This window comes from Eucyclogobius newberryi, unplaced genomic scaffold (genome assembly GCF_026437365.1).
Source record: "Eucyclogobius newberryi isolate DKJ021-1_F unplaced genomic scaffold, fEucNew1.0.hap1 SCAF_21, whole genome shotgun sequence".
In the NCBI taxonomy this organism is placed as follows: Eukaryota; Metazoa; Chordata; class Actinopteri; order Gobiiformes; family Gobiidae; genus Eucyclogobius; species Eucyclogobius newberryi.
Window position 1 is genome coordinate 19,239,915 of NW_027315846.1, and position 22,800 is coordinate 19,262,714.

At 42.7% G+C, this 22,800-nt stretch overlaps 1 protein-coding gene across 1 annotated transcript in view; it reads left to right on the top strand.

The window, feature by feature from the left end:
- Positions 1 to 22,800, top strand: part of LOC140370359 (regulator of G-protein signaling 6-like) — a 44,023-nt gene that overhangs the window by 17,393 nt on the left and 3,830 nt on the right. Inside the window, exons 3-15 of the mRNA XM_072457483.1 lie at positions 10,390 to 10,489; positions 11,082 to 11,132; positions 11,208 to 11,314; positions 12,495 to 12,546; positions 13,090 to 13,154; positions 13,958 to 14,034; positions 15,166 to 15,247; positions 15,567 to 15,641; positions 17,295 to 17,396; positions 17,506 to 17,678; positions 17,822 to 17,947; positions 18,818 to 19,004; positions 20,195 to 20,284. Coding sequence (XP_072313584.1) covers positions 10,390 to 10,489; positions 11,082 to 11,132; positions 11,208 to 11,314; positions 12,495 to 12,546; positions 13,090 to 13,154; positions 13,958 to 14,034; positions 15,166 to 15,247; positions 15,567 to 15,641; positions 17,295 to 17,396; positions 17,506 to 17,678; positions 17,822 to 17,947; positions 18,818 to 19,004; positions 20,195 to 20,284 — 1,287 coding nt within the window. The remainder of the gene's footprint in view (positions 1 to 10,389; positions 10,490 to 11,081; positions 11,133 to 11,207; positions 11,315 to 12,494; positions 12,547 to 13,089; positions 13,155 to 13,957; positions 14,035 to 15,165; positions 15,248 to 15,566; positions 15,642 to 17,294; positions 17,397 to 17,505; positions 17,679 to 17,821; positions 17,948 to 18,817; positions 19,005 to 20,194; positions 20,285 to 22,800) is intronic.

Consider the following 22,800-nt stretch of genomic DNA (forward strand, 5'->3'; position numbering starts at 1 on the left):
GTCGCCACGGTAAAAAATGAGCTCTCGCTGATATTTGGTAATTATATAGATTTTTTTAATATCCAGTGTTGCATTCTTTTTCACCAGTTGATCTTGTGTTGATGATGAGAGAGTGACCACAGCACAAAGCCTTCTCCAGCTCGTCCCAAACACTCTCACTGGGGCTCAGATCTGAAGTAGATTAGTCTCTGCTTCTCCTTAGATATTTTCTCTCACTGCCCTCTTTTCTATGACCATGGGATTTGTCTTTCCACATGGCTGTTTCAGAAATGAGAAGCCGCTCACTACATCAGTTAAGTTTAAATACTGTGTTGCAGCTGATCCATGCAGCAGTTCTCCAGTAGGAAGCTCGTACTGTATTTGCTTAGTTAAATTCAGGTGTCCAGGTATCCACAGGTTCAGTTGTATAAAAATACACTCAAGTGACTTAATTTACTTTAAAAAAAAAATAAACCAAAAGGAACGTGGTTTGTTTTTACGTCCACTGCTGCCGTCTTCCTCTCACAGTGTGTTTTTCTCATTATTCCACATCCGAATAGCCTTCCCATGCTATAGTCTAATTACACAGTAGTAGCTGTAAGGATCTTGGACCTTATTACAATGAGTCCCACAGGCAGCCCTGTGCAACCGATCAAAGTGGCTCCGGCTGCTTTCAAATTGCCTTTTATAGCAGTTTTTTGCATTGAAAAATGCGTCATGCCCGGAACACAACTCTACCACAGCGTAGTCAATGACCTTTGCTTGTGTTGTGGCTCATTTCTAACCTTTACGAGCGTGCACAGCAAAGGCCTGGAAAATCTACCAGACATCATCTTTTCTAAATCATCTAACCAGCTATATCTGTGCTTTGGCACTTTGTTTTTGAGTGGACTATCTACTTATTGGAGTAGACTCCTGTTTTTGCAGCACTCAAGCCCCTAGCAACTGGAGAAGTATCTAACAACAGACAATTACCAGAGAACGGATGATCTTTTTCTGTCCTCCTCCAGTCTCATCAACAGCAAGATGACCTGGTGAGTCACTGTGCTTGTAGGTAGTCTTTTAGCTATATTTTGTCTTAGTTTAAAGAGAGAGATCTAATCATATTCTTTATGTGGCATCAAGCTAACAAAATAACACAAGCAAACCAAAAAGAAACAAAAAGTATTTTTGCTGGTCAAAAAGGATGTTAAAGCACAAGTCAAAAGCAAGGTTTTAGATGCATTACTGATCTTAATTGCGTGCAGTGGATACAGACAATCCCATTTCCAAAATCTTCAAGTCACTGCTGCCTCATAATTTCTTAAGGGATCCTCAACTGGTCCGAACAGGACCTTCATCAACACTGTCTTTCCTGACATGGCTCTCAGTGGATCAGGCTGGCCCTCCGCAGCAGTGGCCCGCCTCTCCCCGAGGACCATGCAGCTGTGTGGCTAATCATGGGAGAAGCTAATTGGACTATACTCGGCATTCTGAGCATGCTTGTTAAGTTAGGGCACAGTCTGTGTTCGACGCAGACTATATACTTTTATAAACCATAGTGCATGTACAGTCAATGAGGGCCACAGATAACAGCACTGGCATGACATGCTCAGGTTCTAGAATCCAAGAAAAATCCAATATTAGTCTCATCGGTTAAAGTCCTTTCAATTGACAACAATCACGTCTTTGGTGTTGAATAATGGCACCACTTTCTGAAGCTATTGTGAAAACGATATTTCAATTTTGTTTATTTCTGCTGACAGAGAACACGTTGAACCTTGTTACCTTGAGTTTATGTTTCATGTGGATAGGCCCAGTCATTTAAAAGATGTGAACCATAAACCAGGTCAACAAATCTTCTATCTGACAGTTAAACAGCAAATGCTACCATAGAATTCTGATCAGTAACGTGAAGCCTATTGAAACCAGCAGTGAATAGGTCTTGAGCCAAACCACTATGCAAATGTTTGGTTGGTACTGGAAATGTAGCATCATTTGGTTTGGTATTATGATGACAGGAGAAGGCAAACAACCGGTCGGCATAGATAAAATTTAAGTGTGTTGTAATTCATTCACACCTCCTTGGGCTGTTGAAGGCTGCTGCCATTCTACTGTCTTGGCAGGGCTTTTCCGGTCACTTAAGTTCACAGATATTTCAGCTGCCAGCGACTTCCCCTGATGTCACATTGCACATGCAGAGAATCTCCCATCGTTTCTAAATCATGACTCGGCATGCACAGCCGAGCGGGCCTGTCCTCTTAAACCCGCTGTATTCTCACCTCCTTCCCCGGGGCTCCACACACCAGCTGGAACACAACAGCGCTGCGTCAAAGAACAAATCCAGAAATAATGCTGCGTACTTGTCCAAAGTTCATTCAAGCAACTGAGACTTATTTTACATGTTGGTAATTGTAAACTGTAATGTTGATTGTTTGTATCTGTTTGAAACTAAAGCTAGGTTCCCCTATGTTTTATGTTAAATTCCACTTTATAGGCTGGCCCTTTCCAGGTTTAGCTTGCAAAATGAATGTTATAAAGCAAGATGATTTATTTTTGGTCTCCTCAATGATAATTAAGATTGCCCAGTTCATTTTACAAATCACATACAGAATTCCATTGAAGCTATTTCTGTTTTGTCTCATTATTTTTAATCTACCAGTTTAGAATTTTGCCAACCAAGCAATTTAATTTTGGCAATGATTTGAAAATATGTTGGCAATATAAATATATTGGCAATAAAACTGAAGCTTTAATAACCTAAAAACAGTATGTTTTGTATCTGTATTGCTAAATGCTGCTAAAACTGTAAAGCAGAAAGACTGATCTGCTCCTCTCTTCTTCTCTCTTCTCCTCTCTTCTCCTCTCTTCTTCTCTCTTCTTCTCTCTTCTTCTCTCTTCTTCTCTCTTCTCCTCTCTTCTCCTCTCTTCTCCTCTCTTCTCCTCTCTTCTTCTCTCTTCTTCTCTCTTCTTCTCTCTTCTTCTCTCTTCTCCTCTCTTCTTCTCTCTTCTCCTCTCTTCTCCTCTCCTCTCTTCTTTTCTCTTCTCCTCTCTTCTCCTCTCTTCTTCTCTCTTCTCCTCTCTTCTTCTCTCTTCTTCTCTCTTCTCCTCTCTTCTTCTCTCTTCTCCTCTCTTCTCCTCTCCTCTCTTCTTTTCTCTTCTCCTCTCTTCTCCTCTCTTCTTCTCTCTTCTCCTCTCTTCTTCTCTCTTCTCCTCTCTTCTCCTCTCTTCTTCTCTCTTCTCCTCTCTTCTCCTCTCTTCTTCTCTCTTCTCCTCTCTTCTCCTCTCTTCTTCTCTCTTCTCCTCTCTTCTCCTCTCTTCTTCTCTCTTCTCCTCTCTTCTCCTCTCTTCTCCTCTCTTCTCCTTTCTTCTCCTCTCTTCTTCTCTCTTCTCCTCTCTTCTTCTCTCGTCTCCTCTCTTCTTCTCTCTTCTCCTCTCTTCTCCTCTCTTCTTCTCTCTTCTCCTTTCTTCTCCTCTCTTCTTCTCTCTTCTCCTCTCTTCTCTGCTCCTCTCTGCTCCTCTCCTCTCCTCTCTGCTCCTCTCTTCTCCTCTCTACTCCTCTCTGCTCCTCTCTTCTCCTCATTGCTCCTCTCTTCTCCTCTCTTCTCCTCTCTACTCCTCTCTGCTCCTCTCTTCTCCTCATTGCTCCTCTCTTCTCCTCTCTTCTCTCTACTCCTCTCTGCTCCTCTCTTCTCCTCATTGCTCCTCTCTTCTCCTCATTGCTCCTCTCTTCTCCTCATTGCTCCTCTCTGCTCCTCTCTTCTCATCTCTTCTCCTCTCTTCTTCTCTCTTCTCCTTTCTTCTCCTCTCTTCTTCTCTCTTCTCCTCTCTTCTCTGCTCCTCTCTGCTCCTCTCCTCTCCTCTCTGCTCCTCTCTTCTCTTCTCCTATCTGCTCTTCTCCTCTCTTCTCCTCTCTTCTCCTCTCTTCTCCTCTCTACTCCTCTCTGCTCCTCTCTTCTCCTCATTGCTCCTCTCTTCTCCTCATTGCTCCTCTCTGCTCCTCTCTTCTCATCTCTGCTCCTCTCTTCTCATCTCTTCTCCTCTCTTCTTCTCTCTTCTTCTCTCTTCTCCTCTCTTCTTTTCTCTTCTCCTCTCTTCTCATCTCTGCTCCTCTCTTCTCATCTCTGCTCCTCTCTTCTCATCTCTGCTCCTCTCTTCTCATCTCTTCTCTTTCAGGACAATCACAGTTATGGAAAGCAGGTTATGTGCTTTCTTCTGTTCATATTTCAAATCAATATCATTGACGCATGTTTAAACCTGTGTGTGTCACCGCTGATCCATTGTGATTATCTACGCAATTAATTCATTAATTAAGACTCATTCTCTTAAGAATATTGCGGATCGCAGCTGTTTGTCGAAACGCCACGCCCCCTCAACCCCTCATATTGAATGGTTTACAATAATTATGTCATGGATCTATATATGCCTATTTGTCTAAAGATTCCATCAAACTCCATCATTTTCCGCGGCCCCTGCACTCGAGCCGCCCCTTTGAGAGAGCCTGAACTACTGTACATGTGGCAAGGACAATACAACTCGACTCACCTCTAAACCGTTTTTAAAAGCTCTTTTAAATTTCCATATGATCTTAATCGATTATTCTACATTTGTTTTTTTATAAATGCATTTGGAAAGGGCACAGAATTTCTACGCGGGTAAAGTGACCAAAACGGTATTAGCCACCATAGCTAATGGATGCTAAAGGGTATTTACTGTCCAACCTTCATTTAATAACTCTATCTTCACTGTCAGAGGTGTCTAAAGAGCTGAAAAATATGTAAAAAATACAGCGGCACCATAAAACATGTAAGCCCGTTTTATGCATCATAATGTATTGGGGCAAATTGTACAGGGATTTTCTTACTAGGTCCAACTTAAAACATAAAAAATAAAGTTGTGGTGCAGCAATATGGACATTTTAAGAAGATACCAATATTAGGCCGATGTTGTTTGGTTATTTTAAAACCTAACAAAGAAATATAGCGGTAAACAAATACATCTTCATTCAAAATTACGGATATCTCCAGTTAGAACCAGTTAGTACGGTTCACAAAATGCCCTTCTTTGGGAGAGTTCCATTTGGTGAGTTTTTTGTTTCATTAAGATTGTTTATCAGACTTAATTCTTTCTATAACTCTCCTTCCTAAAACGACTCACAATTAAGTTATGGAGTAAACATGTCTAAATTGATTGTTTAAGAGAAAAGCAAGTCAAATAATGTCTGGAAAAAACATTGCATTTATCGCGGGTCATGCATGTCTTTAATTATGTGTTTTGGCTAAAATGTCTGTGACTGTATCATTTCTGGGTCTTTTGACTCAGAATAAAGACTGGATTTAAAGGACAGATATTATGCAAAATTGAGCTTTTAACATTGCTCCCTCATCAATAACATAGAGTAGCATTTAGCTTCATTCACGCAAGTTTGATGAATCCTGTTTAGAAAGTCCTCTCCCCTCCGAGCTTCAAAAACACTCCGATTACTGGCATTTTCTCGATCTGTGACGTGGCTCTGAGAATCTTTTCTGCTGTTCATGCTTTTCATTACTGGAGCGTAATATTGGCGGACTGATAGCGGCACTTTTGGCTGATACCGATATTACACACTGACATGAATATCGGCCGATACCGATACTGGGCCGATATGTCATGCATCCTAAGGATAAAGTTTAGCAACTGAATGTCTCATATCTGGAGCCTTAATCGTGTTGCAGTAAACGGGGCACAAGGTGAAGATGACCGGCACTAACTGATGGTGGAAACAAAATGTGGAGAAATGTGTTTATCCAACATATCACTATAACATTCTGTCACTTCAGCTACTTGTTAGACACGTGTTGCACTGCAAACAACTTACCTTCAATGTCAGGACTCATTCATGTGCCACTTGTGTGTCTCCTGGAAGAAAACACATGAATCTGTGAATGTTTATTTGTTGATATTTTTTGACGTTTTAAATATGGCTATGTATCTATAACAGAATCTGATATATACATGTGACTTCACAACTTTCTGAAGTGCCCATACTTCAATCTGAGCTGGAGGGCAGGTCTAAATTCTATGGAGGAATTTGATTTTTAACTATCAAAAGGCAGATATTTTGTTCTGGTTTATGATTTCGGGCCTATCCAAATGAAACCAAAACTGGCAAAGTTTAATGTTTGGCATCAGTTCACCATCAGCACAGAGGAGCCAGATTCCCAGAGCGTACAGTAGCTTCAAAAAGTGATACGTGCATTATTTAAACACAAACGAAAGATTAATATAGCAAGTTTGTGGATCTAATCTCTAACAAATAGAAATCTGGTTCAACATTTTTCAGTTTATACATCTCAAACACTGAATGGCCTTCATGTTGCCCTCCATCTGAAATTATGGCTTGAAATAATTCCAGAATGTGAACGTTGTTGTTGTTGTTGTTGTGTTATTTTTAATTGCAGTTGGCAGCCAACTGAAAGGGTGCATTTACTGCCACCTACTGTAGTACGTCTTCTGTAATTGTACATCTTCAAAGTATATGTTTTACGCTGTACCGTAAAAAAAACATTTCAACTGTGTGGCAGAATTATGGACAGAAATGTGAGTGTTGTCTGCTGTGTTCCAGTTGTAAAATCTGGTTTTCTATTTCTGCCGTTTATTTCTTTTATTTTTTTAGATGTCAGGTACAAACTAAAAACAAGCAGAGCCTAAGACTTTTACATTGGTATTAGCTGTGTTTTGAGCTTGTACAAGATATAGTTTTATTACTCTTCAATGACTCAAACTTGCCACGTGTGACTAAAATTCAGAATGTTGTGATGTCATTGGCACAACCTCTATAACCTCTACTGATGCTTTGCAGGGACACAACATTTAGGTGATGGTGTAATGTTTGTGTCTGTTAATAATGCTTCAGCACTATCCCAGCATGCACGACAAACCTCCAGCTCCACACTGGCAGTGACTACGGCAGGGAACACTGAACGTGGGTCAGCCCCATGTTCCCTGAGACCTGGGTTAGGGTTATATGCTGCTTTATGCTGTAAAACCATACATTTATGCAGAACTTTTGGGGCTGTGGGACCTGAACCAGTAGACTATGCTAGTATTAGCGTAGTTCCCCCATTCATAGAAAAGAGAAACATAGGTAGGACTAAACATAGGGAATCTGCGTTTCAGTTTTATGCAGCTAAAATCTGGAACAGTCTTCCTGAAGATGTGAGACAGGTTCTACTCTGACAATGTTCAAATCTAAGCTAAAAACAGTTTTGTTTAGCTGCGCATATGACTGAAAGGATTTTTTCTTTGCACTCTTCTCTTTTATGTCTTAAATTGTTTTGTGCAGTAATTTCTTTGCGATTTTAATGCATTTTTCCTGCTGTGTGAAGCACTTTGAATTGCCTTGTGTATGAAATGTGCTCTACAAATAAACTTGTCTTGCCTAAGTACGCACCCACAATCAGAACATTACCGGCATCATCAGCAATTAATACAAATGATTACAGTTTCAAAGATTGAAGATTGTTTTGAATTGCATCGGATTGCTTCCATACATTACCTTACTTTGGTACCTTACTTTATTGAGGGAAAACATTACTTTGACCAAAAAAACTGTATACAAATAATATTCTAATTTTATCTTAATTATTTTTTTCTTTTCTTTTTTTTAAATTTTGGCTATAACCTGGACCCTTTTGCATATTTATTGCAGAGTTGTCTTCAGAGCCATTACAGATAAACCCAGTAACACACACACACACACACCCGACACACACACACACACACACACCCGACACACACACACACACACACACACCCGACACACACACACACCAATACATTACAGCGTATTTGAACTTTTGAACATACAGGGGGTAGGTACACCAGTGTTCACCTGATAATCGTTTATAGCTTCATGGCATAAGGTAAAGTGCTGTTATAATCAGCAGCAGCAAAACCCTCCAGACCAAGCCGCAAACTCCATTAACTTGAACATGCACGAGATACCGTGCACTTTCTGTAGCTGTGCCGTATACATGCCAGCTGACATGGGAGATAAGACGGTTTTCTTTAGGCCTACGTGCATCTGTCGTCCAAGGTCCAGTATTAATTCAAGACAACAATAGAACTTGATCCTTACTCTGTGTTGTTATGGGATTTGAATGGTTCTTGACAATTTACACAAGCTTTAATGTTGTTCCTACAGCAGCTTTGTCTGAAGGAAGGGCAGGTTTTAGTGTGGTTATATGTTGTGCTTGTGCTCATGCAAAACTGTTATTGCTCCAATGTAGGCGAACAAGGCCTAAAATACCAAATGCTTTGTGCACTGTTCACAATGGCGAAAGCTGATTTGGATTATTCCTCTGCACCTTTCTGTGTGAGATTTATGGAGCGGGAGCATGCAGTAATTCTCTATTGTGGATGTTCAATAATTCATTGAGACACTCTTTTAAGCTTATGGGGAGAGACTGGTATTTGTCCAGCTGCACACTTCCCTTTGCCACGTTTGCTTTGTTTGTATGTGTATTCACCCCACATACAACGTCAAGGGGTTTTGTTGATTTATGAAGACAGAGAATGATTCACACCCTCTCAAAGCTCAGTGAGGAATATTAACTGCCCAGTGTTTTTAAAAGACAATGTAAGATGACCTTTTAATACCCTTTCCAGCACACATTTGTCATTAATAGACAAGCTGATTTAAGTTAAGTAAAGCATTCTCATACCATGGTAAATGGTAAAAGCATCATCATAATTATCATGCAAGCAACTTAAGTAGGACAAAAAAGGACTGAAAGAGAAGTTTAACAGAAAAACATTCTTACCCTCTGCTATCTATTTCTCTTGGTTTGGAAACCCTGTATTACATTACCCCAATGTAAGAAAACGTAGCAGTAATCAAAAAGTAGCCGAATGCAAAAATACTATCCTGATACTTGAAAGTAGTTTCAATAGTGCTAAACCTAGAGATATAGTGTAAGAGTATCATTGAGTGTGTGAAACGACCTAAGTTTGAGACTCTTTTTATGCACGCATGTGGGTGCTGAAGTAGTTGGTAGATAATTGTTGAAATTAATCTACAATTGAAGATTTAAAATCCCACAAGGTTTTATTAGGCATCCTTAGGCACTTAAACGTAGTTGATACAGTAAAGTGTATATTTGCAACTCTTACATTAACAAAAGCTGCACTTAAATGCTGTTATCATCTGAAATGCAAGGGCATAATGCTTAGGCAGGACTTTTATGAGCATACCGTAAAGTGCACACCCTAACTTTGTTCAATGTTTTAAAGCCTGCCTGCTTGTCCTAGGACTTCACTCATCGAAATGCTGTGTTAAATGATGAATGACTTCAGGAACAAGCAGCCAAAGAGAGAGATAGTGTACCCTGGCATGGCCTCAGCCTCAACTCACCTCAGTTTTGGCCTCGTCTTGTACCAACTGTAAATGTGTAAGAAAGAAATGCAATGTAACTGAATTAGGCAAAGTGAGAGGAATTTGTCTGCCAACCCTCTGGGAAAAACCTGCGTCATGTATCGTGGTGCGGGTGCGTGTGTGCAGACCTTTTAGTGTACTTACTAGACAGCTGCTTACAGAGCCATAAAGAATTTAATAGCTTTTGCAACGAGCGAGGAACCTACTGTATGACACATGGCTCGCCCTTAATAACACAGCCGAGTGTGCAAAATCAGAAGGTTTTTAGATGTAAATTGATTTCTTGTAAGACTCTATGGCTCTGGAGTTACATCAATATGTAAGCTGACAGTTCATAAATACTTGTTATAATTTATTCAATGCACAGTTCAAAAAAATAAAAATCTATTGTCCTTGGATGACCACATTTACTTTTCTGTGTGTTTGGGGTGTGCAGTGGCTGAGAGCTGACCGATGCCTGGACTAATTTTAGGAGGCCAGTGTGTGACTGAGGTGTGATGCTTATCCGGGCTCAGGGAATAGCACTGACAGGTCTTTTCAATTGGACAAAGCTGTTTGGACAAGGGACGTGTAGTAGCGGCTAAATAAATCAATGCATTATTATCATATAAATAGGGAGTTAGATTATGTTAACAAATTATTTTCGCAAATGTCACTGCAACGTTTGAGGCTGATTCGGCTCATTTCAGGTCAGAAGCTAGAACATTTTCCGGATTGGTTACCTAATGGTTCAAAGTGCATCCATCACATATGTAGGTCAGGCATACAGCAACCTATTTTTAATGGTTGTCTTATTTGTCATCAGATTTTGAGTGAACAAATAGATCCTTCCATCTTTAAACAAGTCACTACAGTTTTGTCATTGACCCACTTTCTATTTCTATACAGTCGTTCTCTTTCCATCCATTCCTATACTTTATACTTGCTATTGTTTGGTATTACTTTTAGGCACATATGTGTTTTTTTGTTTGTTTTTTAATCCACATTGTACTAAAAATCCATTTGCTTCTCCACAGATTGAAGAGATTATCACAAGAATACAAGACGAGAAAGCAGGAGGCGTGTCCATCAGAACGGTCAAAAGTTTCCTCTCAAAGATTCCCAGTGTTGTATCAGGTAAATAAAATGCATTTGCAGAGCTGTTTGCATGAGCTAGGAAAGATTGTGCAATGTGTTTCGTAGAATGGCTTGTTTCATATGTGTGCTGTCTCAATGAGAAGGCTCGGGGACAACCTGCAGAATCAGTAAAGCAAATATGACCTTTAGGGTTTATGTAAATTGGTGGCACTACAGTTACAGGCAGATGATGTCGGTGCTGATAGGATCTGGGCTTGTGAGAAAACACTGCCCCTGTCAGGAGTTAAAGGCAGCTTTTCGCTTCCTCTTGTTCTGTCTGTAGCCTCACTGCATTTCCTCATCTGTTTGTGTGTGATATGAGTCATTGCTGGGCTGGGACTGCTCCCTCTCTGCCAGGAGCTTTCTCTGAGTCACTTCTTCACATGGCTCCCTGTGGCCCCGGGGCCACTGCTTTGTGCTGCGAAGCTTAGACAAACGGCCAAATGTTGTGCCATCCAGGAGAGGAGGCTGCAAACTGTGTATTATGTGACATATGCAGATACGAAAGACCTACAGCTTCAGAGAGACTTTTCTTTTTTTTTAAATTTAATTACAATATCGAAACTCATGCATGTATTCATTTTCCCCACAGGGGCAGACATTGTGCAGTGGCTGCTGAAAAACTTGAGCATTGAGGATCCAGGTTTGTATGTCAGCTCAGAAAGTTCAACTGGAGAATAAACACACTGATTTGTGTGATTCATTTTAATGCCAAAAGTTGAAGCCATCCACCTGGGAAGCCTCATTGCAGCACACGGCTACATCTTTCCCATCTCCGACCATGTTCTGACACTCAAAGATGATGGGACCCTTTACCGTTTTCAGGTGGGAAGTAACACTCACAGAGCTGTCCTGTTGTCTTAAGTGAAGTTATGTCTGATGCTAGTTCATCAGAGGAAGAGTTTATTGCATGGTGCAAATGAACAATCCTAGCTAAGCCTATTACTCATCCCATCAAGGTCGATAGTGAGTATCCCAGCTGGATGCTGCCTTAATCAGGAGGTGGGCTGCAGAACAGGGCCTATGGGCCAACCTCTTGTCAGAGGAGATGTTTTTTCCTGCTCTTTCTGATCCAACATGAGCTTTGACAGGTCGGTGTGATGGCTAAGGGCTCTTCCATGACTCATTACCATGACTGAGCCATTAGCATCTTATTCCAGTCAGCTACAGTCTTCAACCATGACTTTTTAGGGAGGCACAGAGGCTGCTTTTTGGTGGCTTTATTTGTTTGTTGTACCCAGTTAGACTCTTGCTCTCTCTGTAACCATCTCTCAATCTCAATACCTTCAACTTCTCCTCCGCTGCTCAAGATTAAAAGCCACTATTGTGCGGCTCAAGGAGGCCAGCGTGTGTCACACTTGCTCATTCAGCACAGGCTAAATATATTCCTTCTGATGTTGTTGTGACGCAACAGGCAAGCGTCATCAGAACCTCACAGAGCAGTTGAAATGTACTGGCCTCGACCTACTGTCGTGCTTGTTGTAAGACTCTGACACTGGAACTTTTACTCTTATGTCTAAAAATAGATACTACACCGAACACAAAAAAACACTCAATAGCGGATCCTAGTCATTCGTGCACACAGTGACTGACGTATTAGCCTGAGTGAGAGTTACAGTGTTGAACAAGAATAAGCTGTCCTCTCATTGTTATTAATATGGATTTTAGGCTAATTACTGTGTAAAAATATAGTAGAGACTACCAAGTTCTAATTCTGAACCCCTATTAAGAATGTATGATGGATGTGAGTGATCCATAATTAATAGACTTGGGAATGAATTTTGAATATGTAATATCAGTTACGAAAGACATTTAAATATGGATAAAGAGGAAATGTAGCTCACATTGGTCTCAAAAATGACTATTAAACATACCGTATTTGACAGCAAAAGTGAGGATCTGAAGTCATCCATTCTTAGACACTGTTGAACTGGACTGTACTCAGATATGTATGAGTAATAAAGAGAGCAAAAATAACTAAATACATTCTGCTGTTGCTTTGTAGTCTCCATACTTCTGGCCTTCAAACTGCTGGGAGCCTGAAAACACAGACTACGGTGAGTCACACACTGTACATCTGTTACCTCTGCTCTGAACCGCTCACGTCCCCTTATTCTGGGACACAGCTGTATATCTGCTGTGCACTGCCACTCAGTATTGATCTGCGGGGCCATTCCCTGTAATGTATCTGGCCCTGAGGCATACGACCATAGAAGATCCTATGGGATGAGATTAGCCTAACAAAATAAGGAGCGACTCGCTGATATATGGACGGTCACATCTCTGGTTCTCTGCATGGCATTTACTCTAGCCTTGTTATTTGTGGGGACAACACGCCCGCCTTCTGTACCGGTGCCTACATTAGTGTCGGATCACCCAGCTGAGACCCCCAGTCAAATGTTTACCATCCCTCATATTCTGTGTTCAGAATCAGAATCAGAATCGGTTTATTGCCATTGTTAATGACCAAATCACAAACATAGGAACTTGTCCTGGTGATTCGGTGCAACATAAAACAATGAATAAGTCATAAAGTGTTGGCAAACAAGATGCGATTGGCTATTGCAAATCTTTTCTCCTTTTCTTTTTTTCCCCACCAGCTATTTACCTCTGTAAGCGAACCATGCAGAATAAAGCCAGACTTGAGCTAGCTGATTATGAAGCCGTAAGTACACAAACAATTTCCTTTTTATTTTCCATTTAGCAATTTCATTTCAATTTATTCTAGCATGTGTGCCTCAAAAATAAACAAAAATGTCTTTTTGGCTTTGGCACATCAATGAAATCCTTGTTTCACAATGGAAATGCACTGTGCTGTAATATTTTTAATGTACTGTCCATGAGACTTCCTCTTTTTCCTCCAATTTAGGTAATTTAATGTCCTCCAGGCCTTTGAACTCACTGTTTCATGTCCACTACACTCTACTTTTTTCCTTTTGGTAATGAAGTCACTGTATTGTATCTTCTTTGACGGATGCTTTTTTGGCGATCATTTTATAATCAACATAAAATACAAAATAAACAAACAAAATACAAAAAAACATATTATTTCAGATATTTTGAAAATATTTTAAAATGATCATGATTTGCAACAAGTCTGCTTGTTATTTCTGGGAAGCTTTTTGGGACTTTATATGTTCTCCATCCAGTTAGTTTTCTACATTCATTCATTAATTTTCTAGCGCTTGTTAGGGGTCGCGGGTGACTGGTGCAGATCCCAGTGAGTAAGGGCCTTAGGCGGGGTACACCCTGGACAGAGGCCAGCTCATCACAGGGTTAACACTGTAGAAAAACCTGTATTTTTTTATTTATAGACTTGACAAGCACACATCCAATTTACTGCTCGAACGCATCCCGTCTTTTCACACATTTTTATGACTAACAACAAAGTTACACAGTTATACCAAATTGAATGACTTGAGCAAAAAACCTTGAAACTTAAATCGGCTTCTTTTCTTTTCTTTTCAGGAGAACCTTGCACGGCTGCAGAGGGCTTTTGCCAGGAAGTGGGAATTTATTTTCATGCAGGCTGAGGCTCAAGTCAAGTGAGTATGTTGAAGTGGAGAAGTCGAAGCACCACCTCCAGATGTCCTAACCTGACAATCACAATTCCCCTCTTCACAAACTCTTCCCCAATGGCTCAAACGCTGGAGTGTTCTGTTTTTTCCTCTCCCTTGACAAGAAAGTGTGTCAGCCTGTTATGTCCCTTTGATGGTAGGTCAGAGATAATTAGAGGGTTATAGTAGAAGTTATTCCCTGAAGAAGTTACACATGACTGGACCATGTTTTAGAAGACTCCCATCTGGTGGCGAGCCAGTGTAAACACATGGTTTAATCCAAGGGGAAATTGTGTCTGTATTATGTAGTTATTTAAAGACTTTTCTGATGGCTGTTTTCCTATATGGAAATGACTGCTTTGTCTAGACTCATCCATAATATGGCATTAGACTTATTTATGTTGCATTTGTTAAATTACGGCTGTTTTCGTTGCTCAAAAATACATTGAATAGCATGCGTTCTTACAGGGGGCGAGCTCAAATCTCCACAGATCTTACCTCATGGTGGTGTCATGGAAACAATGCTGTGCTGTGGAACTGCCCCTACAATTGAAATGATGCTACTACTTGAGCTTGAGTAGTAATCTTGTCTGAAGAAGATCAAGTGGCTTTTTCACCCATAATTCTTTTCAATTTATATACTGTGTTTAGTGTGCCAGAGTTGCATCACTTAATTCTTAATTTTGCATCCCTTTCCCACGCACCTATCTGGAAAAAACAAGATGCCAAGCGCTGAAGTAACAGCTCTGACAGTAAAGTACACGTCACAGAGCACTTAAAAAAAACACTTTATGTAATTTCCAAAGCAGTATATGTTTTTCCAGTGGTGAATAATGGGAATAAAAAGAGGTACTGCTATTTTAGCTCTGGGCAGTAAACAATGTGAGCCAGGCCTGATCTGTAAATGTCAGTTGTGTAAGACGTCTGTCCCACCAGAGGCAACCGGAGGCAAAAGCAGGCGCTGCATGTCAATAAGATCAGACAGGTGAAGCCCCTGTGTGGCTGTGGGCTCGGTCTGTTGGTTTGTGTGGGAAAGTGTCAGCCGTCCATCTGAGACCACTGTATTTGACTTAGAGCTGTTTGTCCTACTCATGAGTGGGCTATGACTTATGTCCATAGAATCGACAGGAAGAAGGACAAGGCAGAAAGAAAGATCTTGGACAGCCAGGAGAGGGCATTTTGGGACGTCCATCGGCCAGTGGTGAGTTAAGGATTTGAGTACTTTTTCATACATAAAAATATAATGAAAAGAAAAGACATGGTCACACAATTAGGAGCTTAATGTGGCGAGCAAAGGTGACTGTTATGTTGCTGCACTATTATGTTCCAACCGTTGCTGACAGCCTGATTGTTTGTAGTTAAACAGATTCAGTGAGTCACTTGCATATGAGCATCCTTGAGGGTAGCTTGGTTGAATACTGTGGTATTACTGTATTATTATTGTATTGTGAATCTGAGGCAGGCAGATGAAACAGTGTTATCTGACCCCAAAACGTGCTGCCTCTTGCTTTCTTCTACAGCCAGGCTGCGTCAACACAACTGAGATGGACATCCGCAAGTGCCGACGAGAGAAGAACCCACACAGGGTGAAGAAGGTGAGGAAACGAAGCAGCAGAGAGCGTTACAGCTTCTCTCAATCCTACCGTCGTGACAATGCCTGATCTAGTCAGATTTTGGAAGCTGGGATGGGTCTGGTCCAGCACAGTCCAGGGGTCAGCAACCTTTAATGTTCAAAGAGCCATATTGGACCAAAAAAACAAAACACAAATCTATCTGGAGCCACAAAAAAAATAAAGTCTTATATGAAGGGAACAAAGGCTGTAAGTTTATATTAACAATATTAGCCTTCTATCAAAATGACAAGGCTACAAATACATAATGAGCATTCCTGATTAAATGTGTATTGTCCCAGCAGCGCCCCCTGGAGAGAGTGACGCATCACGTGACTACTCTGCTATACCATATTTGGTGCTTTAAGTTTAACTTCCATTACAATGTTAATGTATCATATTTTTATGCATTGATGAAAATATAGAAATACAATTAAGAAATCAGATTTTGGGGGTTTTCGGGGGTTTATTTTGAGGATTAAAAATATATATATATATCATAACGCAGTCCTTTTCAAACCTTAATAAAAATACAATCCAATTCTCTTTTCCCCCGTATCTGGGCAACAGTGGAATTGAACACTGCCTGCAATTATATATATGATCATTTCTTCAAAGTCAGCCAGTCAAAGTTCACATACCTGAATATCAGCGCTGCATGATCGATATCGATCACATCACGACTCATCACAGGCACCACAGGAGTTTGCCGGAGCTGAATTAATGTCCTTGATTTGACGATTGGTGACGTTGCCTACCATTTTAATGTCCCTATCCTTCATGTCATCCTGGAAATGTCTTTCCAAATGACTCATTTTGTTATTTGACAACGTCTCATGACAAAGCAAACATGCAGACAATCCTTCTGCGTTGGCAAAGTCCCTTCTTCCTCTGTTATCATCAGTTATCATCGTTATGTTTCGTTACGGTTTGTTTACTAAAGCGCCACGTGTGTCGCAGACTATGACGCAAATCTTCGTTGACAGAAATGTTGAAATTTAATATTTATTATTTTTAAAAATTACAGCATTGGGAAACGTTAAGAATGTTTGCGTCATGTTTGTCCTCCTATAGAACAACAAATATATCCCCCATCTAGTTCCATTTTCATACATTTTTGAAAAAGCTCTAGGGAGCCACCAGGAAGGCGCTAAAGAGCCGCATGCGGCTCCGGAGCCGCGGGATGCCAACATCTGGTCTAGTCAGTACTTTGATCATGGATCTATTAAGACTTTGATGGGAGACCACCACCACGTCACGTGCCACAGGGGGGCGGCAGTGCACACTGTTGTTTTGCTCTTGGGCAAGACCCTTCACCCACTTTTCCTCCAGTGTCTAGATACTGAGAGTGAACTTTGTTATTGTTGGTCTTTTCATATGCAGTTCATCATTTCTAACAAATGAAAAACTAATTTATATTGTCAATATTGTCATATTGGAGATTATATTACAAACAAACATTGGACAAAACAATATGAATATAAAATAAGTCATAAGCATGAATCACATAAAAAAATGTCACAATCTAAGCCCTTAATCATGCTATCATAGATATTCTGTCAGTTGTTGCACACTACAACTGTACTAAAAAATATTTTTAATTAATTAACAATTAATTTGTGTCTTGATTATTTGCAGTCCGTGTATGGCGTTCCAGAGGACGGCCAGAGCCAGCCCAGTCCAGTGCACATCAGCTCACAGCCGGCCCGGAAGGCCACAAGAGAGGACGTACAGAAAGAAGTAAGTTAATGTATATCGTCTCCACAGGCTGTTACCAGCAGCTTCCAGCTCTCATCCATCACAACACACACACCTGATGATTTCATCTCCTCTTTCACCTCTTCATCAGATTTCCTTCCTGAACATCCAGCTGGACAGACACTGTATGAAGGTATCCAAGGTCGCAGACAGTCTGATGGGCTACACCGAGCAGTTCATGGAGTATGACCCCCTTGTGTCTGTGCTGGAGCCCTCCAACCCCTGGATCGCTGATGACACTACCTTCTGGGACATGGAGGCCAGGTGAGGCCAGAGCAGCTCAGGCTTTCACCAGAAACATCTCCTTAATATTTCCAGAATATGTCAGTTTTTGTTGAATCTTAAATAAAATAGGAAAGTGCATTTGTAAAGGTCGCTTCTATTTTTTACTGTGTTGGATTTTATAGTAAAGAGCCTAACCAGCAGCGAGTCAAGAAATGGGGCTTTTCTCTGGAGGAAGCGCTCAAGGATCCAGCCGGACGAGACATGTTCCTGAAGTTTGTGGAGTCAGAATTCAGCTCAGAGAATCTCCGGTAAAAGAAGTTTCTTTTGTTTTGCACTGTCCCTGTACAAAAGAAGTATACATAATAGTTTAAAGATATTAGTGTGTAATAGATCAATATAAATCACAAAACAATACATAAGAAAGCAAATATTGCTTTTTATTCAATACCTGTTTCTCCAACGGTTTACTTTGTACGACGGAGTATAAGGGCCAAACTCATTATTGCTGAAAATGGTCCGAGACTCCCTCACATGCTGTGGTCTGAGCACGGTCAGTGTCCTGCAGTGTCCAGGACCTGACATGGGGACACTGCACGGGGGAAATGATTGTTTGTGATGTCTAAAAGGCCCACATTATAAAGATCGACATCTATTGTGGGCTTTTGTATGTAAGTCAAGCACCATTTGCGTCCTGGCGGTGATGCTGAAAGCGAAACGTGTATCGGACCCGGGCCTTTATTCTCTTTGAATTATGAGTTTATTCTCATTAATTAATGACTTTTTTCTCATTAATTAATGACTCTTGTAGTGCCCCGCATTTCTTTGGGGGGGTTGGCCATTATACTCCGTTGTAACGTTGTAATAAGAGGTGGGAGGTATATTGAAAAATCTGTAATATCAAAGTTGTTGTTGTTTTGGGATATTGGAGTCAAATATTGAGCATATCTATAATTTAAAAAACAAACACAAAAGGAGCTGATAAAAAAAGTTATTTTAGTAATTTTCCAATAGGGCTAAAAAACATTTCTGTAAAATACTTTTACCACAATCAAAACATTTACAAGTCCATTTCTGATGCACTGCTATAACATCTTCTGAATACTCTCTCCGGAGATATACATTTTTTGTGGGATTTGTGGAAATAAAGCATAAAACTGTGGCTCCTGCTGTCGTTCCAGATTCTGGTTGGCAGTGCAGGATCTGAAGCGGCGGCCATTGCAGGAGGTGTCGTCCCGTGCTCAGGAGATCTGGCAGGAGTTTCTGGCTGAAGGAGCACCGAGTTCCATCAACCTGGACTCCCACAGCTACGAGCGCACCAGCCAGAACCTCAAAGACCCCGGGCGCTACAGCTACGAGGACGCCCAGGTACCACCACTGTGTCATTGTTCACGGATGGGTGCTGCTTCCACGCTCAACCGCACAGAAGAAACTAGACCTGCTGCTCCTAAACCTTTACATAGTGTTTGTGTGGTTTATATCTTTACAAATATTAATAAGGCTTAGTAAAGGCTGGAAAATGTAGGCCTGTCACGATAACTAACTTTGAAGTGTGATATATTGTTACAGAAAATATCCCAATAAATGATAATATTGAAATGCCACTGACACAGTAAACCGAAAGCTTGAGAATCCTATATTTCAAATGAATACTATCGTGAAAAAAAAACAGAATGAAAGATTTAGGTTGTTACTTCATATTTTATTTGATCATTCTCTGCTCAAATGTTAATGATCCACAAAAAAATGTAAAGGTACACACGATAAAAGTATTGCTCCTGCTTTCAGTTATTGAACCATAAGTCGATATACTGTGTAGTAATGCACTGGCAGTAGATTTAGTGTTCTTTTTTATATTTTAAAAACTTGTGGTTGTATATTTACAAATCAATAGCCTTCTACAAACCCTGTAAAAGAGACATATTATGCAAAATCGATTTTTAGGAGCTTTTTTGACCATATTAAGATATGATAATTTAACCTCTCCAAGTTATATATAGAGTGATTCATCCCTGTGTCACGCCCACTGATATTGACTTATTTTGTTCTGCAATTTTATATTTTCAAACGGTGACACACGTAGGATTCGGTAGCATTAGGCAGCCATTTTGACACAAATGAAAAAATATAAAAAATTATGCTGCTTTCAACCCAGACGTAAGGAGACTTGTTTTTTAACTAAGTCGTTTTAGATCCATCCATCCATTTTCTACCGCTTGTTCCCTTTCGGGGTCGCGGGTGACTGGAGCCTATCCCAGTGACTTTGGGCCTTAGGCGGCCGGGTACACCCTGGACAGTGGCCAACTCGTCGCAGGGCTCATTTTAGACTCACCCTTTAAAAGCAGTGACCTTGTCCACCCACCAGGGAACAGAGCTGGATCTAAAGCGAGATATTTAGTTAATAGGAAGAACCAGGGCCTAATAAAGCAGATAAAAGTAAGAATGAGCTGCTCAGATGTTGTCCCATATTGTGAGCTGGTTCAGTGTTAGTTCTTATCAATGTCGTCTGTCACTTTTTAGTCTCCATTGTGTGTACTTGTTTGTTGTTTTGTTTACAGGAGCATATATTTAAGCTGATGAAAAGTGACAGCTATGCACGATTTTTGAGATCCAACATCTACCAAGACCTGCTGTTAGCTAGGAAAAAGGTGAGCTGCACATTATAATGCTTTACTTTCACTTTTTACTTTTTAATTGTGCTGGAGCTGCTGCTGGTTCAGAAGCCTCTTATGACGACGACACGAACAAGGCCGTTTACGTCGCCCGGATCGGCGTCACCGGGGCCCCATCCTGGAGCCAGGCCTGGGATGGGTGCTCCATGGCGAGCGCCTGGTGGCCGGGTCTTACCCCACGGGGCCCGGCCGGGCACAGCCCGAAAGAGCGACGTGGGGCCGCCCTCCCGTGGGCCCACCACCCGCAGGAGGATTCATAAGGGGCCGGTGCAGAGAGATCTGGGCGGCAGTCGACGGCAGGGGCCTCGGCGACCAGATCTCCAGACACAGAGACTAACTCTGGGGACATGGAATGTCACCTCGCTGGGGGGGAAAGAGCCTGAGCTTGTGCGGGAGGTTGAGCGATACCGACTAGATATAGTCGGCCTCACCTCCACCCACAGTTTGGGCTCTGGAACCCATCTCCTCGAGAGGGGCTGGACGCTCCACTTCTCTGGTGTTGCCCGCGGGGAGAGGCGGCGGGCTGGTGTGGGCTTGCTGATAGCCCCTCAGCTCAGCCGCCACGTGTTGGAGTTTACCCCGGTGAACGAGAGGGTCGCGTCCCTCCGCCTTCGGGTGGGGGACAGGTCTCTCACTGTTGTGGCGGCCTACGGGCCAAACAGCAGTGCAGAGTACCCGGCCTTCTTGGAGTCCTTGGGAGGGGTACTGGACAGTGCACCGACCGGGGACTCCGTTGTTCTACTGGGGGACTTCAACGCCCACGTGGGCAATGACAGTGACACCTGGAGAGGGGTGATCGGGAAGAACGGCTTCCCCGATCTGAACCCGAGCGGTGTTCAGTTATTGGACTTCTGTGCTAGCCACGGATTGTCCATAACGAACACCATGTTCAAGCACAAGGGTGTCCATCAGTGCACATGGCACCAGGACACCCTAGGCCGGAGGTCAATGATCGACTTTGTTGTCGTGTCATCAGACCTCCGGCCGCGTGTCTTGGACACTCGGGTGAAGAGAGGGGCAGAGTTGTCAACCGATCACCACCTGGTGGTGAGTTGGATCCGCTGGCAGAGGAGGAAGCCGGACAGACTTGGCAGACCCAAGCGCATTGTGAGGGTCTGTTGGGAACGTCTAGTGGAGCCCTCTGTCAGTAGGGTATTCAACTCGCACCTCCGGGAGAGCTTCTCCCATGTCCCGGGGGAGGTTGGGGACATTGAGTCCGAGTGGACCATGTTCTCCGCCTCCATTGTTGATGCGGCTGCTCGGAGCTGTGGTCGCAAGGTCTCCGGTGCCTGTCGTGGCGGCAACCCCCGAACCCGGTGGTGGACACCGGAAGTAAGGAATGCCGTCAGACTGAAGAAGGAGGCCTATCAGGCCACTCTGGCTTGTAGGTCTCCGGAGGTCATCGACGGGTATCGGCAGGCCAAGCGAGCCGCGGCTCGTGCTGTCGCAGAGGCAAAAACCCGGGCCTGGGAGGAGTTCGGGGAGGCCATGGAGGAGGACTATCGGTCGGCACCAAAGAAATTCTGGCAAACCGTCCGGCGCCTCAGGAGGGGGAAGCAGTGTCTCACCAACACCGTTTACGGTGCGGGTGGAGGCCTGCTGACCTCAACTGGGGATGTCGTCGGACGGTGGAAGGAATACTTTGAGGATCTCCTTAATCCCTCAGTCACGTCTTCCGAAGAGGAAGTGGAGACCGGGGACTCGGTGGCTGGCTCATCCATCACCCAAGCTGAAGTCACTGAGGTTGTTCGCAAACTCCTCGGTGGCAGGGCTCCGGGGGTGGATGAGATCCGCCCTGAGTACCTAAAGTATCTGGATGTTGTAGGACTGTCTTGGTTGACACGTCTCTGCAACATCGCGTGGCGTTCGGGGACCGTGCCTCTGGACTGGCAGACCGGGGTGGTGGTCCCTCTGTTCAAGAAGGGGGACCGGAGGGTGTGTTCCAACTACAGAGGGATCACACTCCTCAGCCTCCCGGGTAAGGTCTATTCCAAGGTACTGGAGAGGAGAATCCGACCGATAGTCGAACCTCGGATTCAGGAGGAGCAGAGTGGTTTTCGTCCCGGTCGTGGAACACTGGACCAGCTCTATACCCTCCATCGGGTGCTCGAGGGTTCATGGGAGTTTGCCCAACCAGTCCATATGTGTTTTGTGGATCTGGAGAAGGCTTTCGACCGTGTCCCTCGGGGTGTCCTTTGGGGGGTGCTCCGGGAGTACGGGGTCCGGGGCCCTTTGCTCAGGGCTGTCCGGTCCCTGTATGACCGGAGCAGGAGCTGTGTTCGCATTGCCGGCAGTAAGTCAGACCTGTTCCCAGTGCATGTTGGACTCCGCCAGGGCTGCCCTTTGTCACCGGTTCTGTTCATAATTTTTATGGACAGAATTTCTAGGCGCAGTCAGGGGTCGGAGGGTGTCCGGTTTGGGGACCACAGGATCTCATCTCTGCTGTTTGCAGACGATGTTGTCCTGATGGCTCCATCAAACCCGGACCTGCA